At 44.1% G+C, this 24,405-nt stretch overlaps 1 protein-coding gene across 1 annotated transcript in view; it reads right to left on the bottom strand.

Annotated features, from left to right (window-relative positions):
• The window catches only part of PRKCZ (protein kinase C zeta), an 865,288-nt gene that overhangs the window by 809,353 nt on the left and 31,530 nt on the right, over positions 1 to 24,405 (bottom strand). Inside the window, exon 2 of the mRNA XM_078642457.1 lies at positions 5,968 to 6,158. Within this exon, the coding sequence (XP_078498583.1) occupies positions 5,968 to 6,038 (71 nt within the window). The 5' untranslated portion in view covers positions 6,039 to 6,158. The remainder of the gene's footprint in view (positions 1 to 5,967; positions 6,159 to 24,405) is intronic.

Genomic DNA, 24,405 nt, shown 5'->3' with positions numbered 1-24,405 from the left:
ATTAGGGGCTCGCAAAACGGCCCGTTGATGAATAAGGCTGATAGTCTTTTCACGCAAAAGTGCTCCTGCGTAGTTCGTGAGTCGTAGCACGCCCCTTTTCGTAGAGAATTGGGAGGGCCCCAATGATGAAGCATGTCACCGTGAGGAAACTCCGGTGAGTGAGGGAACACTAGAAAGAAATTTTTCTTTCTTGGTAGACACCACCGACCACACAGGTCAGTTGCCACAACTTGAGCTAGGTCTACGAATCCAGTAACTTGGATTCTTGGTTATACAGTTTGCTTTGGAGGACGACCTAGTCTCCTATCCCTCCTTCTCCCCTAGTATTTTGCTTTGATCTCAAATGTTACATCATGCTTGCATGCAACGAAAATATAGCATGATCAACTTGAAAAAGGTGTTTATGGTTGTAACGCATGACCCAATGCATTTCGGGTGAAAAGCACCCTTCATCAGGGGTAACTGTGAATTCAAGAGAAAGAGTCACTAATTATACATCTGAGAAACCATCACAGGTTCAAAAACAGACAAAAGTGAATGAGTAAAGACTAAACTGCACCCGTCCAAAATCATTAGGCCAACTGTCATTGCGATGCGCGTGCAAACCTTACTACAAATTGTCAACCCATCGTGAACTATCGAGCCGTAATTGCAGGCTATGAAAAGCAACACACAGAATCATAAAAAAGTGAGTAATAACCCTTTGCAAGAGCGACCAATGTCTTTGGTGGATGAAAGAAAGCAAGGAAGTAAATGAGACCAACAACACCCAGCATGCAATGATCTACGGCATTCCAGCGTACTATCGATACAGACCATTGTGGGCGAACCTGAAAGAGTGTATTCATAGGGTTATGATCAATACTTGGAGTGAACCATGAACGACATGAAATAAACGAATCAGAAAAAATTATGGAATCGCTACAAAGCGAGGAGGGAAAATCACCTGCCAATACACAAAATGGGGATTACTAAGAAATAAATGATGGACCAACCATACCAGCACCAAGTTAGTGTAAGGTGTGGAGTAAAAATACCTTTGAAATTCAGCGCAGTGTTCAGCAGTAGCCACGCGGCGAAACTCTACAGTGCAAGCTATGTGGTTACGTAATCTAATACGAAACAATTGTGCACGATAAGTTAACATGAGAAGTGGTGATATACCTGCCGAGAGCAAGGAATCCAGAGCAACATGCACCTACGCCACGCCGTGACAAGGAGGTGTACCCCGAGGGAAGTACCAGAAGAATCTATAGAGGAAACGAGGAGCGATTTCATAATACGTACAAAATTATGGAAGGATATTAACACAAAATCGGCCCAAAAAAGGAATGAAGTAGTCACAGCAGTAAAATGCTCTTAGTGACCATCAGTGGTACTACTGGGCTACGGATGGAAATTACTGCGTGCACATGATCTGGTTGAGGACTCTACTACTATTAGTGCAACAGCATCTGTGGCCTGGAGGAGAATTAGGTCTCGACCAGTGAGTCAAAGTGCTGCCCCACCATAAATAAAATAAGAATAAATATACCACAGTCATAGAATAGTAGGATCGACAACCCAAGCAACGCCACCATGGCAAACTTAATAGAGAGCATGAACAACCTCGGTCTCACCCAAATCGTCAGAGACCCCACGCACATAGCAGGACACACTCAGGACCTAGTCTTCATAGCCAGCAACATAATTAAATACAGCTATAACTCAGATCACCTGGTCCAACCCCTCAATCATCACGTCACCATATCCTTCACCCCTAACACCACCACTGACCAGACCAGCACCGCCCAATGGAGCAAGGTAACGGAAAATCTATGGACCCCTCAGGAGCACCAAGGAACCCCTGCCCCCACCACATGTTCAAACTGGAGAGCATCTCCATCCGTAAGAAACTCACCACCATCCTCAACTCACCCATCAACTCTGCCTCCTTCCCTGAAGGATGGATACACGCACAAGTAAAACCTCATTAAAAATACCTACAGATGACCTATTAGAACTCCCAACCCATCTCTCTGCTCCCGTTCCTGGCTAAAGTCCTGGAGAAATAACAGCTCTCCAACCACCTAGAGATCAACAACCTCCTGGATCCATCCCAATCAGTATTCCGTGCTAATCACAAAACCGAAACCGCACTAATCGCAGCCACAGATGACATCTGATCTCTCCTACACCAGGGAGAGACCGAAGCCCTGATCCTCCTAGACGGCTCGGCAGCATTTGACACAGTGTCACACTACACTCTCTAAAAGGACTTCATCCGATGGGGATCCAAGGAAATGCCTTTAAATGGATCGCTTCTCCCTCACTGGTAGAACCTAGAGTATTCACCTCCCGCCTTACACCTCAGGCCCAAAGAACATCATCAGCGGCATTCCCCAAGGGTCCTCACTGAGCCCTACCTTGTTCAACACATACATGGCCCACTTGCCATGCTGGTCAAGTCCAATGGTATGAACATAATATCATACACAAACGACTCAGCTCACCTTCTCCTCAATCTCCACTAACACCAAAACCAATTTCCACAGGTGCAGGACCAGCGTAGCCAGCTGGATGCAAAACAAATGCCTCAAACTCAACACCGAAAAAACAGAGGTACTCTTCTTCAGGAGAAACATCTCCCCAGGAGACGACTCCTGGTGGCCAGTGGAACTGGGACCCTTGCCCACTCCCACAGACTACTTCTGAAATCTTTGCATCATACTCCACAACAAGCAAATCATGAAGAAGCAGGTAAGCATTATCTCCTCAGCCTGCGTCCTAACCTTCCGGAAAATATTCAAATGGCTCCATATCAACACCAGATGCACCGTCACCCAAGCCCTCATCACCAGCCGCCTGGACCACAGAAAAATCCTCTACGTGGGCATGACCTCAAAACTACTGATCAAATTGCAAACCATCCAAGACGCTGCAGCCAGGCTCGTCCTCGACCTCCTGAGAAGAGGCCACATCACCCTCCAACTTAGAGCGCTCCACTGGCTCCCGTCCAAAAAAGGTTTCAGTTTAAACTACTGACCCACGCCTACAGGCCCTGCACAACAAAGGACCTGCCAACCTCAATCACAGATTGAACTTCCAGCAACCTAGCAGGCAACTACATTCAACCACTCTCGGCCACACACCCAGATTCCTCAAAAGCAGAAGCAGCGGCTGCACCTTCTCCTACCAGGCCGCAAAAACCTGGATTGGCCTCCCACTCCACCTCCGGACTGCACCCACTCTCCAGAAGTTCAGAGATGGCCTAAAAACCTGGATGTTCGACTGACCACTCCCAGCAGCAGCCCCCCTCCTACCCCCTTCGCCTGGATGCCCTCACGGGTGATAAGTAGCACTCTACAAATCGTTAACTGATTGACTATTATGGACCACAACAACTCACAAGGAGCCTATATTTCAAGTCAGTTGTGTCTCTTTCAACTTTAACATCAGAAAACCACAGCTGCCACTGTTCTCCTTCTTTGCAATGGTCAGACACATTTTTATGACTTTATCCCATATCATGTAGCTTTTAGAAAAAAGAGTATGTTTTCCAAGTTTTTATACGTAATGTTTTTTAGGTTAAATCCTGTGACAACGCGCTTTCACGAAGGTGCCGTATACGGCACCTTCGTGAAAACGCGTTGACCTGGCGGGAGATTTAACTCCAAATTGAAATATCTAAGGACCATGTTTTATTATATACTTACCATGATATATACTTGAGAACTCAACAGAATGTCATTAAGAAACGGAACTTAGCATTGAGAAAGCCCTGGCGCAATTCGCCATAGAGGGCGAAACACATGTCGGCTGTTTATGTTCAATTCTGCACGAATAAAATTCTATACTTCTTCTAAAATAGGATCGACCTTATTTTTGGAGTGGAAATCTGAACCAATGATCACTTGATTTAACCTAAAAAACATTATGTATAAAAACTTGGAAAACATACTCTTTTTTCTAAAAACTGTTCTTTTTCCAAAACTCTAAAAGGTCCAGAGTTTTTGAGTATGTTTCCTCCGTCTCTATAAAAACCTCTGTGAAAACAGATATAGTTCTGGAATCCTTGGACCTTCAATGCTCAGTTGTTATGAACCATATCATGTAGCAGCCACTCTGGTATCACAGGACCACATGCAATAAATGTGTACATCATTCAGCAACTTTGTCCTGCTGAAGGTCAGGACATCATTATACATTTACTAAGACTCTTTTGTTCAGTGTGAACATGCTGCCTGATGACGCTCTTGCTTTCAGACAGTGGAAACATACAAACTGTAAAAACGATAATAGAAATAATAAAAAGCATGCAAAATCTCTCCCTTAGATACTATATAATAATTCTACCCCCAGAAATCAACCCTTGAGGGGACTGCCAAGTCAGTGGTGAGAGAAGAGACAGTGGTTAAAGCACACACAAGATTAAAGAATGTGGTTGTTTGGTAGAATGCAATTGTCTAAAAGCCACTAACGAATACTAAAACCATTACAGTGGAAAACACTGGACTCCAAGAGGTATTACTGTCATCAGGTCAAACGCTAGGAAGCAGAAATTCGGAAAGACCAGAACAGATTCTTAATTTAATCGTCTCATCTACTCATCATCCACTTTGGAAGAGTTTTTCACAGCATCAACCTAACACTGCATTCTGGTTGCCTAAACAGAGCTCATCGGTCCAGGATTCCTAGAACGAATTGCCTCTTACCAAGGTTTGAGTCACTGGAAGGCCGATGCCCCTTTCAGCTCTCCCATGGTGAGGTGAGTCTGGACTATATAAATAGATTCAACCATCGTACTCCAGCATTCAGCAGATTAAGAAACTGCCAACCAGACTTTCATTATTCTCACTTTGAACATCCTCTTAATCACTCTATTGGCCATGCGACCCTCAACAAATCTTATTTAAAGTTACTCTGTACTATACACCCAGCACTACCAGGTATTGAACCAGGGTTTCTCCACTAGTTGATGTGTACCTACAGACAAAAAGTTCAGCCTTCACTTAAAGAAGTAACTCTGGCTGGAGATTTTTTGTTTCCACAATCCTCGCCAAGGAGGCAGCGCCTAACTCCATCTAAACTCTTTACCAACTGCCATGAGGAAAGTAGAGGACAACCTTAATCTCCAGGGAGCCCTTTAAAACAGGACTGTTCCAGCCCCTACTTGAGGGATTAATCAGCACCCCACTGACAACAAGGGCTCTCTATTACAGGTTCTGTGTCCATAGCTATACCAACCACAAAATAAAGCACCAGCTAAATAAAGAAACTATAGTCTGTAAAGTGGTGTTTCAACCCTGACCATAGCGGGCTTGGATTGTTACTTGAGAATCAGGTTTGTTTAGAAATTATACACTGATCCATCTAAATCGCTCTGTAAAACTGGCATGTTTAGCTGCAACAGGAAACCCACCCTGGCATTCTTGGAGCACCTCTAAATCCTTCAAGCTGCACAGTAACTATATACACGTACGGAAGCATTAACCAGTCATTTCTCCCCACCTCATAAAGCACTCTATACAGATCTAAAACATCTTCTGCTATACCACAAAATGTAGCCGATGTGACAATTCTACTGCAACATGTTTCTGCAGTCGAACACAACGTAACCATCTGTTGTGAGCAATAGTTTATGAAGGACAGACATCTTCCACTGCAAAACCTCTCCAACCACTTCTGCATACTCCATCCAGACTTTTGTTTTTTTAACTGGTACAGGAGGTAATACATCTACTTTTAGACCAAGCAGCTAAATATTTGCATAGTGACCAAACAATAAATGTTGTTTGAGTTTCCTCATCTACGCAGTGAAATGCAGACTCCAACCTACTACCACTCCCAGATTACTGTATCATCAAAAGCAAGACTGAGAATGTTAGTGTTGTAAAAGTTTCAAAGCAGTAATATTGAGGTTCAAATAAACAAAACAAATTAATCTTTATTTGATGCTTTCAATACCCCACATTGGGGTTAACTTACCCATGATAGTGTGCTTTAATTCTGATTAAATTCTTCCGCATGTCTATTTTGGATCCCATCCTGCTAGGCATGTTACGAGGGTCCTCAAAATCTCTATGATGAGTCTATATCATTGACTGCAACAGGTCCCAACCAATATAGTGCAGATGAACAAGCCAAGTTACTCTTTTTTTTCTCTGCTACCAGTTCACCTACAAAAAACAGATATCCAGAATATTAACTCAGCTGCTGTAAATAACAATCCAGAATATTAACTCAGCTGCTGTAAATAACATCAACAGCTTCAATGGCTCTCAGGCAAAATTTCAATTTATTTTACAACTTTTCAAATTTGAAGCCACGAAAGATAGTTTTTTAATCTAGAAAAGTAGAATGCACGTAAAAAGTTAAAAGCTGTACCCGAAGCACAGGTTTCCAGTGTAACTGTAACGCCAAAAGATTATTTGGGGGGTTTGGGGATATCGAGTAGACTTCGAAACGTCACCAAGAACGCTTTTCCGGTGGGGGAAAAAAACGATTTGAAATTATGGTTGTAATGATTGTGCTACATGCAGATAAGAGCTAATCCTAAGTGGCTCAAAAATAGCAAATACTGTGGTATAAAATGGCATCATCGGTTTTTCTAAGACCTGAACCAGACAGAGGGTATCGGAAAGTTGTAGTTTCAAATAATACTTAATTTTATTTTAAAAGAAAAGGAAAAAAAAACATTTAACAAGTAAAAACCCACCACAAAACAAAAACCCAAGAAAATTGCCAGAATAAAAATTTAGGGCATTTAAGTTATTAAAACGTCTGAGAACGAATGCATTTAGCCTTCATTATTGTAACATATCCACCTCGAAACGCTCGTTGTATAGCTCACTTACAGAAAATCGCTTTTTTACTGGTGTATTTCGATATATCATTCAGACATCTAACTCTGTCTCACCTGGCGTGGTCTTCTGCACGCCCCTTCAAAGTTTAATCCACCTGATCTGGATTCGAACTCTTGATCCAGGAAAACTGAACAGATATTGACATCTAAGATTAAGTTCCTTTCCCCACTTTTAGCAGCGCTGTGGTTCTCTAGCCGCGCACATTGTAGCACATCATGAAACTATTCTGCTTATAAAAGGAACTTCCCTCCTCAGACATTCACAAAACTGCTAGCAGTCTTTCAGACATTATTAAGCCTCCTTACTCAAGAAACTTGCATCCTTTTTTATTCTTTTAACTCCTCTAGAGTGGTCTCCATGACATGCAAATCAATTTTACATCGAAGCACCCTCTTATAAATAATGTAACTTTATAACAAAACTCAGTGGCCCTGCAAAGTCCTGCAGCAGCTGTTCTAAGCAGCTTACTTTATGGACACATCCGGAACATTTATTTGACTTGGAAGTGTCTAATTATGCAAGTTCTTAGGAGCAAATTTTGCTCTGTGTGTGTATTGTTATTGGATAAGTTTGCTGATATTGGTTTACTAAGTGAAAATGATTACGCTTTTGTAATTCCATGCCCTAGATCTACCTTCTTAGTCTGGCATTCTATGGTATCACCCAAGGAGTCTTGCAAAAGTGTAAAATGTGTCAAGAACTGGATACTGATAAGGACGTATTCTGTCCCCTTGTCAGACAGCCTAAGGAAGCGGGTGACTCTTCGTAGTAAACATGGTGTCATCCAGAACAGAATAAGGTATGTGAAAGGGGTTGCTTTATCTCCTTCAGTCACACTTAGGAGGAAAAACACACAGAGGAGGAAAGAGCTGCTTTGGCAACCTTGTTAATCTATAATGAAGATGTGGGTAATGCTAGAGAAATCAGCAAGGCGCCAAACTTATTCTGACAGTAAGGAAGAGAATGGAGCAAGAAATGCCAAGAGAAGGTCCCAGAAGGACCTGAATTCGATGGAAGAAGGTAACTCGTTAATTACACATTAAAATTGTGTATATTGGATTTGCTGTACAGCATTTGTAAACGCTTATGTATAATTAAAATACCAATATGTGTGCTATTATGCTATACATTTGTGGTTAAGGCAGCCATGCACGCTATTGCCCCTTGAACATTTTCTGTGCCGATTAAAAAACGAAAACTTCAGAATTTTGAAATATATTTTTTAAGCTTTCTAATTGCTCCCCACAACATGTGCTCCTTTTTCACATTTCTAAAGTATGACTTTATTATTTTTGCACATGCACCAGTGAACTGATGACTGCCGTATCCCTTTAAAACCTCCCCCCCATTAAGTACACCTATCATTCCTGCATGGCACCGATGAGTGATTGTCACACTTATTCATGGTCCTTCTGAATTGAACTGACTCTCCTCAGACTCTCTGGTAACTTAAGCTGTTTACTTTTTGTGAGGCTTCTGTAGTAATTCATGTGACCTCCTCCTCTGCAACAGAGGCAGATTTTAGGACATTCTATTACTGCATGAATTTAGGACAAAGTTAGTTTTTCGTGTTAGTGTTCTTTGCTTGTTACTACTGAATAGAGTATAAGGAGTTTCTCTCGCATGTGGCTCTTTGGACACATAACAACCCATCCTAAAATCACTTCTGAATATATTTATCGGCTAATGCTTATGTAAATCCCATCAAGTTAGAATGCAGCCTCAATAAATGATTATGTGGGATGTATTACTCATTGCACTTTTCTGTGTTTCAGACTTGCCTTGTTTGTTTTTGCTTGTCTTGATGACCCAGTGAGTAATTTTAGGGTTGAAATGCAGTAGACTGTGACACCCTTGAACCAGGAATACACTTAATACATAAGAATTTATAGATGTATTTTCGCGCTATAGTTACTAATCAGTTCTAATGATCCCTTTGGTCTTGTGTATAATCGCACACATCTGTACTTTATATCAAGTACTGTGTATTTTTCATTATTCCGCTACTAAAACCTGGGAAACCATGCTGAGACAGGTCCGCTTATCGCCCACTGCCTATGCTTAACACGGATTATAAGATCCTGAGTCGGACTTTAGCTACCCGGCTCCTTCCCTATATGACGACGCTAATACACAAGGATCAATCCGGGTTCATCCCAACTAGGAACACGGCTATGTACGTAAGACGCCTATTACGGGTTCTAGAAGCGGATTCTTATCAGAAGGAGGCTGCGACTATTTTGCAGTGGACATAGAAAAGGCATTCAATAGTCTTGAACGGCCTTACTTGTTGCAGGTCATACATACATTTGGGCTAGGGAACAAATTTGTAACTTGGACAGCACGGTTATATAAAAATTCCACTGCCAGGGTTAGAAGAGGCGGGTTGATCTCGACACCTGTAAAGCGGGACGAGGAACGAGACAGGGATGCCCATTGTCCCCCCTCTTATTTGCCCTAGTTATGGAGCCACTGGCGGTCCAGGCCAGGACAGTGCGTTGCGCTTATCCTCGATCTTGGTAGAGTAGCCGAGCTCAAAGTGAACTGGGCAAAGTCCTGCCTGATCCCGACAGCTGTGATTAATCCTGGCCCCCAAGATACTGACTGTGTGAGGTGGGAGTATAGATGTTTGACGCATCTAGGGACCCAAATATATCATACGTATGGTGATTTACTGGAGGGTAATATTGGTAGAGCCATCAGAGGAATGAAAGCTACCTTGGGGCGCACTGCCTCTTTCAGTAAGCGGCCAGGTGGCCCTACTTAAAATGGTGACCCTCGCAAGATTGTTGTACTATTTTCGGACCTTACCAATTTGGGTGCCAACAAACTCTTCACACAAATCAAGACATGGGGAAATGGCAGAAGGAGGGTGGCATTGGGAGTCCTTATGAGGCCAAGATCAGAAGGGGATCTGGCAGTGCCGGACTTCGAGACTTATTACTTAGTTGCTCAGCTACAGTGGCTCACACAGGAGGTGGCATCTGGGTGTCAAGGAATGGGGGGATACAGGAAGTGGAGTTCCGTCACTGCGAGTACTATCCGAAATTGTTTTGAAGTTGCTCCTCCGACTCCGTACCCTACCGGGTGCATTACGAACAGCACGGTAATACCAGAATAGGAGCCTGAAGTATGCGCAGATTATATATTCCTACGCACCTGAAATCCCTCTATCCATGTGTGATGCATTGCCGCATGGGGGTAACTGGCAAGCATTGACAACCTGGAAAGAGCGGGGACTGTCCACAATATTAGACTTGTATGAGAACAGTACTATGTTTCCCTTCCATGATTTACAGGAACGATATGACTTGCCCAGAGGTTTTTTTTTGTTACACTCTGCGCTTGCTGCGGCTATCCGAGAGCATTGGAGGGAGGGCTTAAATGAACCACAGACATCGATGTGGTGCCTATATATAGGGACGGCGGCAGGAACCTTTAAAACGGTCACCTGTCTCTATAAGCGCATAATGCAAGAAATGCTAGTTCCTTTGACTGCACAGAGATTAAAATGGCAAGAGGTTCTGGGGAGGAGATTCCAGAAAAGGCCTGGGCAGATCTTGTGGAAAGGGCACGGAAGAGTACTAGAAATGCCTGATTCCCACTGGTGAATTTTTATGTATTACACAGAGCATATCTCACCCCGGTAAATATTAACAAGTATTTTGACACGGGAACAGCGGCATGCTCATGTTGTAATAAGGAGGGGGCAGATTTTCAACAAATGTTTTGGGATTGCCCTCAGCTGGAGAACTATTGGGTAGATGTGGTCACATTATTGACTGAGATCACTGACAGGGAGCTAGAGCCGGCCATGGGACCCTGCCTCTTACATTGATTCCCCATCCGGCCAAAAATAAGGTCACAGGCAAATTCATAGGCGTGGGCCTATTATTAGCTAAACAAGATATTACCGTGCATTGGGAAGCAAAGAGGGGCCCAAACGTTAAAAGATGGAAGGCAGAATTAATTAAACAGGCGGAGTGTGAAGGTATAGTTCGACTGCAGTTAGCAAAACGAGCAGGGAGTGAGAAAGCATTAGAAGCAGCGAGGGCATGGGAATCTTTGGTGGTGATCCTAAAGATCCCAGATAATGAGAACGAAGAGGAATCCACGGCTGACGCTCCTGATGAGCTGGATTAGATACCTCACTCCTGGGCACTGTATGACAAGGTGCACCTAGGCACTGAACAGGAGTAGTTCCCCTGCACCTGTCACGGTTTGACCTCCCTGAGCATTTTGTAGTTACATTTGAGGAACTAACCTGTAGTAATCCCAATCTGTAGATCAATTGCTGATTTTGTGTGGGGTGCCTGGTGGGTGGGGCGGGGGGTGGATATTTAGAAGTGTTAAAAGCCTAGGACTATATTAGGGTATAGGATGTTGACGATCTGCACATTATATGATTATTCCTGTATACAAGATTCCAACTTAGTGGATAGGGAGAATGGGAATTCATATGTAACTGAGTTATTATGCTCATCTCAAATGCAATGATGCCCTCGGGGCATTGTGTGTTTTACCTTTCGTCTGCATTTTGCCGGCATGCTCCAAGCTGGTTTCAGCTCCCCGGTCCACCGCAGCCTTTCTTGGCTGATTGTTGTGGAGGGAGTATTGAAACATCCCCGCCGGATTCCCTCACTTCAGGTCAGCCACTCTCAGCCGCCATACTGGTTGGGTGGCAATCTAGTCTTTTTTGTGACCTCCTTCCTCTGCCGGAATTTTTATTGGGACATGGCACGGGAGCGGACGCACACAGCGGGCACGTCGGCGGCATGCCAAAGGCAAGCCCGTCTGCGCCCGGCCGTGCCAGGACATCGCCTCTCGCCAGAAATGCTGGCGCTGGCTCCTCAGGTTTGTGCACTTACTCTAGGGCAGAACTACTGGCTGTCAACTCTTTGGTTAAGGTTTGCAGTGCGTCTCCATTAGGTCCTCTGGAAGGGCCCTTCGGCTGTTTTTGTTGTAGGTTTGATTCTCCTATGCGAATGCTTCCTTTACCTCCCCTTTCCCAGCCCAGGTCCTTTATGAGAATTCTCCATTTAAATGATCGCTCACTGGCCAAGCACTACCTAGAAATTTATGATCTGGTTCTGGAGGAATCTCCTGATGTGTTCTTCTTAACCGAAGCATGTCTTAATGAAGACATGGTGGCTGAACCTAGCTTAGCGCTGCCTCAAGGTTATAACATTCTTACTGTTAACAGAGTCTAGAGGGGGCGGCATTGCAGTCATTTTCAAATCCTGCTATTCGTTGTGAATGCGCTTGTTTCAGTATCACTTTCAGCGCCCACTCGACTATCTCAGGGCTGTTAGTATATCGCCCTCCGGGGCCTGCCAAGAAAATTAAATCTGCCCTCATGGAGGTTACCTGTACGCTCGCAAAGGGTACAGCCAATTTCAGCATCCTGGGTGACCTTAACTTGCATTTTGATCTTGTGCAAGATATCAAAATTTGCAGTCTGCTTACTGATCTAGCAGCCTGCCAATTACATCAATTAGTCCTCGGCCCCACCCATTTAGCTGGCCATCTGCTGGACCCCGTCTTTTCTAATATTCCTTCTGCGTCGGTGGAGACACCTAAACCCGTAGGCTGGTCTGATCACTCCCTGGTATCTATGTCCTTCCCTGCCTTCGAGCCCCCTAACAAGGCTGTTCAACTGCCCTTCTTTAAATGTCTTTGGCGCAAACTGAGGCTAGAGGACTTCCATGCTGTTATTGCTGCTAACCCCCCGGAACCACACAATGATGCAGACGTGGTCTATAGATCTTTCTGCAACTGGATTGTCCAAGTGCTGGACTACCTTATTCCAGCTAAATTGTCTAAAGGTCGCACCTCGGACTCTAGTCCATGGTATAATGACTCTCTGACCGCATTGCGTAAATCGTGTAAATTGTGTAAAAAACTAGAGCGCGCTTGGAGAAAGGACTATGACCCTGCGGCTAAAAAGTGTTATCTGGCTGCTATCATAGAACCATTTACACTGTCCGGGCGGCCTATTATGCTAATGAAATCAAGCTAAGCCGTAGTCCGGCCAAATGTATTTTTTAAATTCTCAAGGACCTCAGAGTAAGAAACATTGTGAGGACCTAGCAACCTTCTTTGTTGATAAAGTTGATACCATCTATCGGTCTTTCCCGCAAAGGTCTCCTCATCCTGTTGCTCCTTGCGGATCACCTCCATTGCATTCACTGGAGGCTATTCCCATTATTACACAGGAAGAGTTCACATTGTTGAGTGGGAAAGTTAAATCTGGTTCCCGGCCGATCCTTTAGAACCTGCCCAGTTTCGGGACTCGCTCTCTGTCTTCCTGGCCCCTTTGTGCCAGGTTGTTAATACTTCTTTTACTACAGCTGTGGTCCCCGAGCTGTGGAAACAGTCGAGGGTGTCTCCTATACTCAAAAAACCTTCGCTAGACCAGGCCAAACTGGAACATTTTCGGCAGATATCCCTCCTTCCATGGGTAGCTAAGATTGCGGAGGCTCATGTCAATAGCATCTTAATGAGGTTCCTGAATACCAATAACATATTGGATCCCTCTCAGAATGGTTTCTGCCCTGGCCACAGTACGGAGACTGCTCTCCTGGCTATAACATCTGCGGACCATTCTCGACTCCGGTCATACGGCGGCACTGATCTTGCTTGATCGTAGTGCCGCATTTGACACGTTTTCCATGGGATTCTGTTACATCGTCTGGAGGAAGCGGGTGTTGTGGGTCTAGCTCTGGAATGATTCAGATCGTTTTTGACAGGGAGATCATTCAGAGTGTCGGCCCCCCATTTCTTTCCCAGGTTCATTCCATCGGTCAGGGCGTTCGTCAGGGCTCTGTGCTGAGCCCCGTATTGTTTAATCTATACGTTCAACCTCTTGCGACGTTGGCCAGGAACAAGGGCCTCACCATGGTCTTGTATGCAGACGATACGCAGTTGGTGGTGGCCCTCTCTGATGGCTCCATGCAGAATGCTTCTAGGTTTAGAAGCGGCCTGGCCGCCGTCGCGGAGTGGATGACCCCCAACTGCCTCCAGCTGAACGTAAAACGGAGGTGTTGCTGGTGGGGAAGGATAGGAGTCTCTGGAGTGAGCAATGGTGGTTAACTGTTCTTGGTAGTGTTCCCACCCTTAAGTTGGTGGTCAAGAATCTGGGGGTATGGATGGACTCTAACATCAGCTTTCAAGATCATACTAAGAAAGTTGCTGGCACTTGTTTCGGCCTCCTTCAGGGACTTAGGCACTTGTTCAGGTTCTTTGATCCTTCTAGGCGCCAGCTGATTGTCCTATCAGCCATTCTATCTAGATTAGATTATGCTAGCTCGCTCCTTCTGGGGGCTAATCAGGCTGAGGTCATGCGCTTGCAGCGTGTCCAAAATGCTGCTGCCAGAACCCTGTCGGGGCTTCCGCGTAATTGCCCCTCTACTGGTGCCATCCGACGGCTACATTGGCTACCCATGGCCAAGCGGATCCAATTTAAGACCCTTTGTTTGTCTTTCAAGATCCTGAAGCTTGTATCGCCTGGCCTTCTAGCTGATCTGTAGTTATGTTATGTTAATTTACTTTTATATAGCACATGTACACCGCCAGGTCTCTTCGCACTTTTTGAAAGAGAAGAAAACACAGTCAAAAAAGAAATGGGAGTAGTCTCCAGGTACTGAAAGGACTTTAAACCATATCTAATGCTTCCCTAAAGAGGAAAGTTTTTAGTGGTTTCCAGAAGGGGAGAACCAAAAACTTTAAGTTCCCAAAAGTTCCTTACGACCCGACTCACAAGCTGCGCTCCCTGGGATAGCACCTGGGTATAGTCCGCCGAGTGAAGTATCTTTGGGCCGGGGGACGATCCTTCCGCTGTTTAGCAGTCAAGCTATGGAACTCTCTGCCTTTCCATATCCAAAGCCTGGACAGCCTGTTGGACTTCAGGAAAGCTAGTAAAACTTTTCTCTTCCCCTCTGCCTAGCCCTTTCCGTTCCCTTTGTATGTTCCTTGCACTTATCTGTTCTGTTTCTTAGCCTCCTTGGTCTTTTCTGCTGCTGGCAGCACCGGGACGCCTCTTCGCTGAGGCAGCTGTGCGCTATATAAACTCAGGTAACATAACATAACATAACTTGGCCTGTGTGTAACCGGACGCAGGTCGCGTCATTCGATGTGCCTGTACAAATGTTTAAAAATCAATCAAATTAAAAAGAATAAAATAAATCAAGTCGTGTTTTTCAGCACCTCAGACATTTTTTTGCAATTTATATTACCTGATTGAAAGAGCTAGGATCGATTTTTACACTGTTAATTTAGAAGGCTGCCAATGTACATTTATGCAGCCTTGCGTCATTTTTTTTTTTTTTTTATTTCAAAGGATTTTATTAGAATAATTTTATAGGAACTGTACTGACAGGTTGAAGGCAATAACAGTACTGTCCAGCGCCAATGAGGTTACATTTGGCGTTTATTGGTTGAGCTGCTCATTCTTTCTGTACGGGCATGCACTATGGTGGTTTGGTATGTTGGCTTTAAGTCTTATTGCATATTGCCTTCAAAAGGAGGAAAAGAAAAGGTCGGAAAAGAAAGGGAGGGGGGGCGGACAGGGTAGTTGGTGCTCCTTGGTTGGTTGGAGCCATCTTACTGGGAATCAGCATGAGTGTGCGTCGGGAGAGCGTGCGGTCTTGGACCTGTCAGCTGCCTAAGGAGGTTTGTGAGAGTCTAGATAGTTGTCTAGTTGTCTTGCGTCATTTTTCAAACCGACAAAAGGCATTGTTTCTGTTAACCAATTTCCCGCTATTTAGCAAACAGACGCAAATGACATAAAGGAAACCTTCTTTGAGATGTTATTTGTTATAGAAGCACAGTTGTTTTTTAACTTTTACAGGAGGCACTAGATCCACTTGGGGCCAAGCAGCTAAATATTTGCATAGTGACCAAACAATAAATGTTGTTTGAGTTTCCTCATCTGCGCAGTGAAATGAAAGGTAAATATAGTTTGCATATTTAGCCTTCTACTTTTATTTACTGGTAGTTACTGAAAGTAGAATTACAAGGTTTAAGATTTGTCCAGTATTATGTTCTGTTGCCCATAATTTAAAGTGTATTTTTCTTATATATACGCCGAGTTATATCAAACAAACAGTATTCATAAAGCGGAGCAGCGTCACACCCTAAGGGTAACTGGGCGCTGTGGATGCGACGTCACCTTCGAAGAGACCGGTCAGAGAAGAGAGAGGAAAAATAACGGGCAGAAAGAGGCAAAAGAACGGGCAGAATTAGCAGAGAGGCAAAAATAGAGGGCGGAAGTGGGCAGCAAAACGAGCAGAAAGAAGTCAGGAAACAAGCAGAAAATGAGCAGGTGAGGCACAAACCAAAGGCAGCAGAGGATAGTGGACTGCTGGCAAGCTGGTCAGAACTGTCGCAGGGGGATCTTGCACAAGTACCTGCTCAATGGAGTCGTGCTGCAGCCTCCATTAACGAAGCCCTGAGGGAGGGCAGGTGCTGGGTGGCGGCAGGAGGGAAACAGCGAGAGGAGGCAACAGCACAAAGAGGGAAGAAACTAGCAGAAAGAGGAAAAATATCAGGCAGAACAAAGAGGGAGAAGAGGAAAAATAACAGGCACAACAAGACGGGCGAGGCAAAAACATAGGGCAGAAAAATAGCAACCTGGACAGGAGCGCAGTTGCAGGGGGAGCTTGCACTGGAGGACCAGCATACAAAGTTGATGGTTTAAACCAGAAGTATGGATCTATCAGCACTGCAAAGTTAAGGAATTGTCCTTAACTATCATTCAAATAGCTTTTTGTTCTGGCCTTTGACACACCTTGAGCTGCCTCACCATATCAGTGTTTACAAGATAATAATACACATAGATAGAGGAGGGACTTTGAGGCAGCGGTCTTCAGCCATTGGTCTGTTAAGTTGTCATTCACACGTTTTTCCACCTACCACAGCATACTGCAGGAGGCAATGGGTCAGCCAACTTCAGCCCCTAGCTCTGCTCACTGAGTAATGGCATCTGCTAGAGCAAAAGCGCATTTCTGCCAGCAAAGTAGTGCACTTCAGGGTCAGGTCCTAAGCCAATGTCTCCTTTTATTATTTGAATTTTTGTCTACTATTTTGTTATTATTTTCTTTTGGGGGAGGGGGCAAGGTCCTGGCAGCTCCTGGCGCATTACTAACGTCCAATCACTTCTGATCTCATGCACCTTCTCTTATGTCCCCCAGATAGCAGGCACTTGCCAAACTCGAACGTAAAATGTATAGCTGCAAAGCAAAATATGACCACTAAGTAAGAATAAAGTTTTTGTTAGGTGCTGAGTTGTTCAAGAATGTGAACTGTTATTCCCGAAAAACCAAGTAATTTTGGATTAAGCGCCAACCAAGCGCATTTCGAGTTAGTAACCAATTAACAGAGCGCTTTGAAGCTAATACCGTAGTTTGGTAGTTACTCGTCTACCTATACAATGCTAGTCTGCTCCCGCCACTGTGTATTCAAATCCCAGAGCAGCATGTTATTTGTATTAGTGAATTGCCTATTCCGATTAGTGGAGAAAAGATTTGTATTACCAAATAGTATCTATTGCTGGTTGGATATACTGTGCTTTGCTTTTGGAAGCACATTCCCAAAAAATAAATAATGAATAAAATCAAAGACATAAGAACCGTCCACTAAGTATTACAATCAGACTCCCCCGCTTCAATATTCAGTTGGAAAGTAAATGCTAGAGTTTTATCAGTTACTCTTCAGCCTCTGAAAAAGGTTGCCACTGCCATCATGGGTTCGAATCCCAGGAGAAGACATATTTTTTATTATCATCACTTTTGTGGCTCTGTGAATAGTTCATGTTTTTTGTAACATGCTTGCAGAAACTGATCACGGACTGTATATTGTAGCACCCAGGCCCCTACTACCGGATGTTGCTGCAGGTCTCTTCCCACCAAGGCCTCGGACTTTCTCTCTCACGTCATGCTTAGGGTCTCACCTATCGCTCTCCCTCTCTAATACCACTGGAGATGTATTACTGTTGCCACGTCTCTCCCTCATCACCTTCTTGCTTTACTTCCTACCAACCCCTCCAATCCCGCTTCCAGCCTCCCCTCTCATAATAAGAGGATGTCTGTTGCTGCATCCATGTTCCAACTCGTCTCCCACTGATTCTGTTGCCCTTCTGTCTCTTTTCCAGGTCTTTCACTCTCTTGCACCTTTGTGGCTCCCTTTTTCTCCCGCTCCTTTTCACTCCTCCAGATGTTTTGCGCTCTCCCTTTTCTCGACCCCCCCACCCCCCCACCCACCCCGATAGTGGGCGCCAACCTTCTCTCCAATTTTTTGAAGCAAACTCAGAATCTCATTTTGTCCCTACATTTGGGGCTGCTTACTCGAAGAATGAAACCTATTATTCCATAAAAGCCATGAGTTCACATAGGATTACAGTAAACTGTTCATTGTGGACCTACAGACCACAGCTTTAATTAATAAACACATTTCAGGAATGCTTTTAAAAAGATAATACTATAGCTTAGCGGTTTCTACTTTGATTCAGAAATGTCAGCTAGCTGCATTACGGGAACAAAGCTTTTTCTAGTTTCAATTAGTGTTCTCACTTACGAAGACGAGTGCTTTCTGAAAAAATTATTTTTTGCATACGCAAAACTATGCAGACTATATGTAAGGCGCATGCTCCATGCGCCTCACGAGCCCCTTTGCTGCCTCTCGTCTCCGACACTCTTTGTTCTCATTATTAAAGGAAAGATGTGTCCTTAATACTTTTCAACTTTTACTTCAATGCAATAAATAAACGCAGGAAGAGAGGGTGCACATCCAGTAAGATTATAATCATATTCAAAAATTCGTCAAAAATGACACCAAACGAAAGACTCTGTGATAAAAGCAAAATTCCATAGAGCATATGAGCACAATTCATATCGTAAAGTGTAGGGTAAATTAGAGTTCATATATTTACAACATAGCTTGGACATTTGGGGCTGTAGAAGATAAAACATGTAAACGCATCAATCAATACGATCCTGGAGAGTCTAATATATCTCCACAAAAGCTTCAAGCCATATAATAGTACATATAATATAAAAGAGTCAACCCAAATAATAAAACCAATAACCAGTTCATCCTATCACAAAGTGCTGTACTCGTGCATGTGCAACAAAGAGTCCATAAAGTGCAAAGAGCATGTATACATTTAGTCTCAATACCAAATCGTCATGCCGAGGTATCTTAGATGGAGTAAAGTAGAAGTCAAATACTGTTTTGTACATCTTGGCCTGCAAGGCCGAGGAGCAAAGTACTCTGCGGCGTTATTCCAGGGGCTCCTAAAACTGGGGTCCCCAGAGTGGAGTCTCTGCTGCCATTTGGCGTTGCGTTTCTCCAAATCATCTGCGATGTCCACGCTCAAGCTTGCACACAGCTGGCTAATTGTGCAATCTACCTCACCTAGCACCTAGTCTAGCAAGTTCGCCCTGGAGTACCAAACTATTCCACCAGCCTTTCTATGCAAAAAAACTGTGTACTTGAAGACACTTACAAAAATCCCTTGAGCTGGTATCAAATCTGGCCCGGAGTTCCACAAAACAATGCCAAGACTGGTCCCTAGAAAAAGTCCCCCAGTTTCACAAGCCCATGCCTCTTCTACCTCGTCAAACAAGATATAACACTTCCCGTATATCATTGGCATCCGAGACTAAGTACCCTGGATTTAATTATATTTTGCTAATATAGCCAGCTGCTACCTGTCAGGATGTGCCCTACGCGTTCATTATATTCATAACATTCCAGTCTCCGGACCAGGACTTTTTCAGCAGTCTTTTTCTGATATTGAACGGAGGAGGGATCTATCCCTGCACTTACTGCCATGACCAGCTGAGCCATATCATTACAAAGTTGTTGATATAGCTCGTTAATGAGAAATTGGCACTGGTTCTGGTGGTTTAGGCTAAACCTATACATTTCTCCCCTAACTCCAGCTTTAAAGGCACCCATGACCAACCCAGTGCTTCTTTTGTTTAAGTTTTAAAAACTCTGGGATCTATTCATTCATATGTTCTACATAGGCTGGATCCAAGAAGAGGCCTCTCTTAAAGGACCAGCTTTTAGCACTCCTTGCAAGCCATTCTAGAGCAAGCTCAATTACCGAAGGGTTATGATCGATCATTATTCTAGGAAATAATTCTATTTGGCACCCCTTTAATAAGTCTGGTGTCACATCGAAATAATCAAGCCTTGCTAGAGAGCAATGGGGAGCCAAGTAATATGTGTGCCTTGGGTTAGGAGCTTTTAGTTTAGACCAAACATCAACAAGACCTACTTCTCTCTCGAGTCTCTTGAGGGCTCTAAAAGCCATGGTTTTTGCCAGGCATAACTGCCTGTTGTGCCCCCCAACATACTCACGATCCGTTAAAATTAAGATGGCTGCAGCACAAACTTTGTTAAAATAAATCAGTGAGCATAGGGTGAATGATCTCGTCTGATATGGAATTCTGTAATTGCACACCTGCTGTATTTATCTGCAGAGCTACGACCAAAAAACACAAGTCTTACTTCTAGCGAGCACTGCAACCTCCTTAGTCTTCATATCCTGTGTAGAGCAAGTAGCTGAGCTCAGGCCTAAGGTTTCCAACATATTCCTTCCAGCCCCATCAGGGAGTTTCTTGTAGATAGTATATATCAACTTCCAATAGCCTGCCCTACTGAAAACTATCCTGTCATAAACTGGGAAATTCCTGATGAGCCTAGATTAATTACGCAAATGCTCGGCACAACTATCTCACATCCATTATCTTTCCCTGAAATTTCCCTGCTCTCACGCACCAACCTTTTCCCTCCATTTTGTTTAGTTTAACCCCACAACTCTTTCCCCCCAAGTGACTCCTCTCCATCCAACCTCCACAACCCCCTCCCCCACCAATCGCAAGAGGCAAACAGACAAGTGATGGCCTGGGTGATGGTTCCTGTGTGTACCCGATGCCGGCACCCCTCTATTCCACTCACAAAGCCTTCATAGACCTATGAGCGGCTAGGGTAAGGACATATGGAGAACAGAAAACCCCACCTAAGAAAAGAAAAATACCAAAAAGAAAGGAGCAAATTTACAAATGCTTCACAAAGCAACAGCAACAGGTACCCTGTTACTAAATAATGTAGCCATCTCGCCCAGCTTTTAAGAATTCTAGAGCATACATCTAGTGCTCAGCTTCAGAGTTAAAGAAGAAGAAAACTACCCTTGTCCATTCCCTGAACACCCACCCAACCATCAAATGATCATGCAACTCAGTCCACCCACCTACAGGGGGTTTTTCTTTAGTGCTGTGGGGTGAGTTAATTTAGGTAGTCTTTAGCTTGTATCTGAGAGGTGAAAGTTTTGATCTTGCCCAGGACTATGGTTTTTAAGCAGGCTGGGGCTAATAGAAATGCTTCAGCTCCTGTCTCTTGGAATGGCTTGACCAGATGTCTTAAATGCCACCTGTGCTCCAAGTGGTGTGGCAAAAATCCGAACACACAAAAAAACGAAATTTCGCTATAAAAACTCTGGGAGTCCAGACAAGCCTTCTCAGAGATAGCCTGTCACAGTAAAAAAAAAAAAAAAAAAAAAAGGGGGTGGGGGGGGGGGGGGGGGGGGACTGCCCAAGGTCTATTTTCTGTTGCTTCATTCAAGCTTGCTTTCAGATCATTAATGGAAACCTGTGGACTTTCTGGACCTCGGTATCCCAGTTCCAAACTGAGAGTTCAGGTACGAACTTTTGAGGCGCTTCAACATGCACGTTCTGATGTCACTCCCTTCAACCGCCTCTTATCACAAGAAAGCGCAAGTTATTCAGTCTTTGACGGTTTTCGAACTCTTCAATTTTCTACATAATATCTATTATTTGCCAAACCTGGGATTCTGGCTGACCCTTCAGGAGCCCTATATCAGCTTTGACTGTTGCAATTCTCGCTTCGATGACATTGAGCTTTACTCCAATCTCGTTGCAAGATTTTGCTACTTTTTTAAGTCGCCTTATGGCTGTTTTGTCGCCAGCCAGGCCTTCCTGCTTTCAGCTCTAGTATCTGCTTGATGTTCTTTTATCAAGGCGTAGCTCTGTTTCAACAAGAGCTCCACGGCGTCATCAACGATGGTTGAATAGCTGGAGTCTTTCAATGGTAAGATACTCCCTTTCCCCCCATTCTTGGTACATCAAACCGGTATCGAGTTGTCCCATTTTAATGATGTTAATATTTGAGGTCCTTTTCCTGACTTTGATGTGGAGAGGCCAGCTCTACTCTCTGATCTCCTCTGGTGCTTATGTCGTTTAACCGTGACCCGGCGCCTTGGAAGCGCTGGTCTCGCTAGCCTCACAGAAGAAGACACTGGTCTCAGCCTCACTGGAGTTGGGGTTAAAACAGGTAGACTCTGATCTATCCGCTAGGAAGTAAAACTTAACCCCCCCTTCACAGGAAATGTCCAAAATGTTACTTACATTAAAGGTATCAGCTCTGAAGTTGTTGTCTTCTGAGCACTTTATTTCTAGGCAGGATCGTCTGCCCACAAGACTTACAGTTGTGATCTACCAGGGTGTCCTGACCAATGGGTTTGACCGGATACCATGATCTGCCAGCTGATTTTGATGGTTTGCAATTTGCTAGCTTTGCTGGCTTGTTGCCTGGCCAAGCCCTAGGAAAAGTTGATCTGGTCCAATCCTGTGGAGGCCCACTCTGCCTGCATTCCAGAGGCACCAGGGCCAGATTCTGAGGGGGTTGAGCTGGCGGAGCAAGTAAGTATGGGGACAATTGTGCACCCTGGGCTGAAAGTGGAGTCCAATCCAATCAGGTCATTGTACTACAGCCGAAGGCCCCAGAGTAGTGTAGTTCCTATATTCCCAATAGGCTCTGCGCATTGGAATAATATACACTATAGATTTGACATAGGACTGAGGTCAGTATGTCTCTATCGAGTATACTAAACTTAATTGTGAGTGCCAGCTAGCTCAGAGGTCACTAGAAACGTTCTCGAATTCAAAAGAAGGGATTAGTTTCTGACAACCGCATAAACATGACAACTTTGTTTCCCCAAGAATAAAAACGTATCTCCAGAGTCGTGGAAACAATAGATAACTATTTTACTCAGTCAATCATGCATGTTTAGTTTCTACAGAGTTGCAGAGAAAATAGAGAGACTGGCGTTTCTAAAAAAGGGGTTTATTGAACAGCATTCTTTCTCATGCAAGAGAGGTGAACTGCTACAATCGTTAGACAGAATGCAAAGTATAATGAGTACAGCGTAAACAGTAATATAAAATAATCCTGTAATAGCATTGTCTGGTGCTATGACATATAAAAATACATACATAACACACAGGCTAAAATACTCAACTGGTGCTTCTAAAATACGCCTACCGCAATGTACCTAACCTAAGTCTAGTATGAGGGAAGAAGTAAGTGAGGTCTTTAGCATAGGTTTAGTTTTGCCAAGAATTGCCAAAGGTTTCTCTAGGTTCTAATCAGCTCCTTACCTTAGAATGAGAGAGGTTTCTATCTCTTTCACAGGCTCGATTTCCCAACACCCCGCAAGGGGAGTCAGAAACATTGGAGCTGGATTTCTCAGCAGAGGAGACAACTTCTGATCAGTGCGTCAGCTGGAGAGTTGGCTTCCTTCGGCACTTGCTGTAGCGAGCTGCGTCGTGCAAGTAGGTAGTCGAACTGCACCGAACCACACTGTGCTTTGCCATAGAAAGTGAAGGTATATTTTATACCTTGAAGGTGTTTTAGGAATGCCAGCTTTGACATAAAGTCGGGCATTAGAACGTCATGAATGAACCCCTAAGTAATAGATGTTTATGTATAATAACTGAGTTCTTGGAGAAATCACTATTCAAGCAAGGGGAAGTCCCTAACGGCTTAAGAGTCTGGTTTTCAAAGAAATCGTTGTGACGTAGATGAACGGATGGAAGTAGCCATACCTATATTTGGGCAGCATGGGCTATGCCTAAATAAGGACTGGATTTCTATGCCTATATAAGGGCAACGCGAATTGTACCTACATAAGGGCATGAATCGGGAAATTCAATCGGAATCTAAAAATCGAACAAAACACCAGGTCTGCTCTCTAGGGTACCTGAAATCAAAAGTTCCATCGCTGCCTGGGGACCAGATTCACAAGGGGCGGCCGCCACTTTGAAAAACTCTAATCGCAGGCTGCGGAGCCTCACGCTGTATATTTACCGCATGACTAAGGGTAGCGTGCTTATTTTCGGGACCCCCCAAAGCAACCTTCCTTTCCACTCTCTCTCCATCTTTCCCCCATATATAGGTTTCTCTTTTATATACCTAGGTCTTTCTGCACATACACTTGGGAGCACCCTCTCACTTGGTTTCTTTCTCTCTCCCGCTCATGCTCTCCAAGTGTCTTCACTGCCTGGAAACTTCTGCCACTTCCAAACTGGAGATGTTCCAGAGGGGTCTCAGCGAGTCGCACATAGCCAAAAGGTGACAGCAAGACTACTGAATTCCTCATAGTGTGCGGATATCAAACTTGAGCGTATTCTTAGTGGAAAAAACACCATAAGAACTTGCACAAAGGATTGCTCCAAAACTTGGAAATAGACCTTTC

This window comes from Lissotriton helveticus, chromosome 5_1 (genome assembly GCF_964261635.1).
Source record: "Lissotriton helveticus chromosome 5_1, aLisHel1.1, whole genome shotgun sequence".
NCBI classification, from domain to species: Eukaryota; Metazoa; Chordata; class Amphibia; order Caudata; family Salamandridae; genus Lissotriton; species Lissotriton helveticus.
This window is presented reverse-complemented; position numbering and strand designations above follow the sequence as displayed.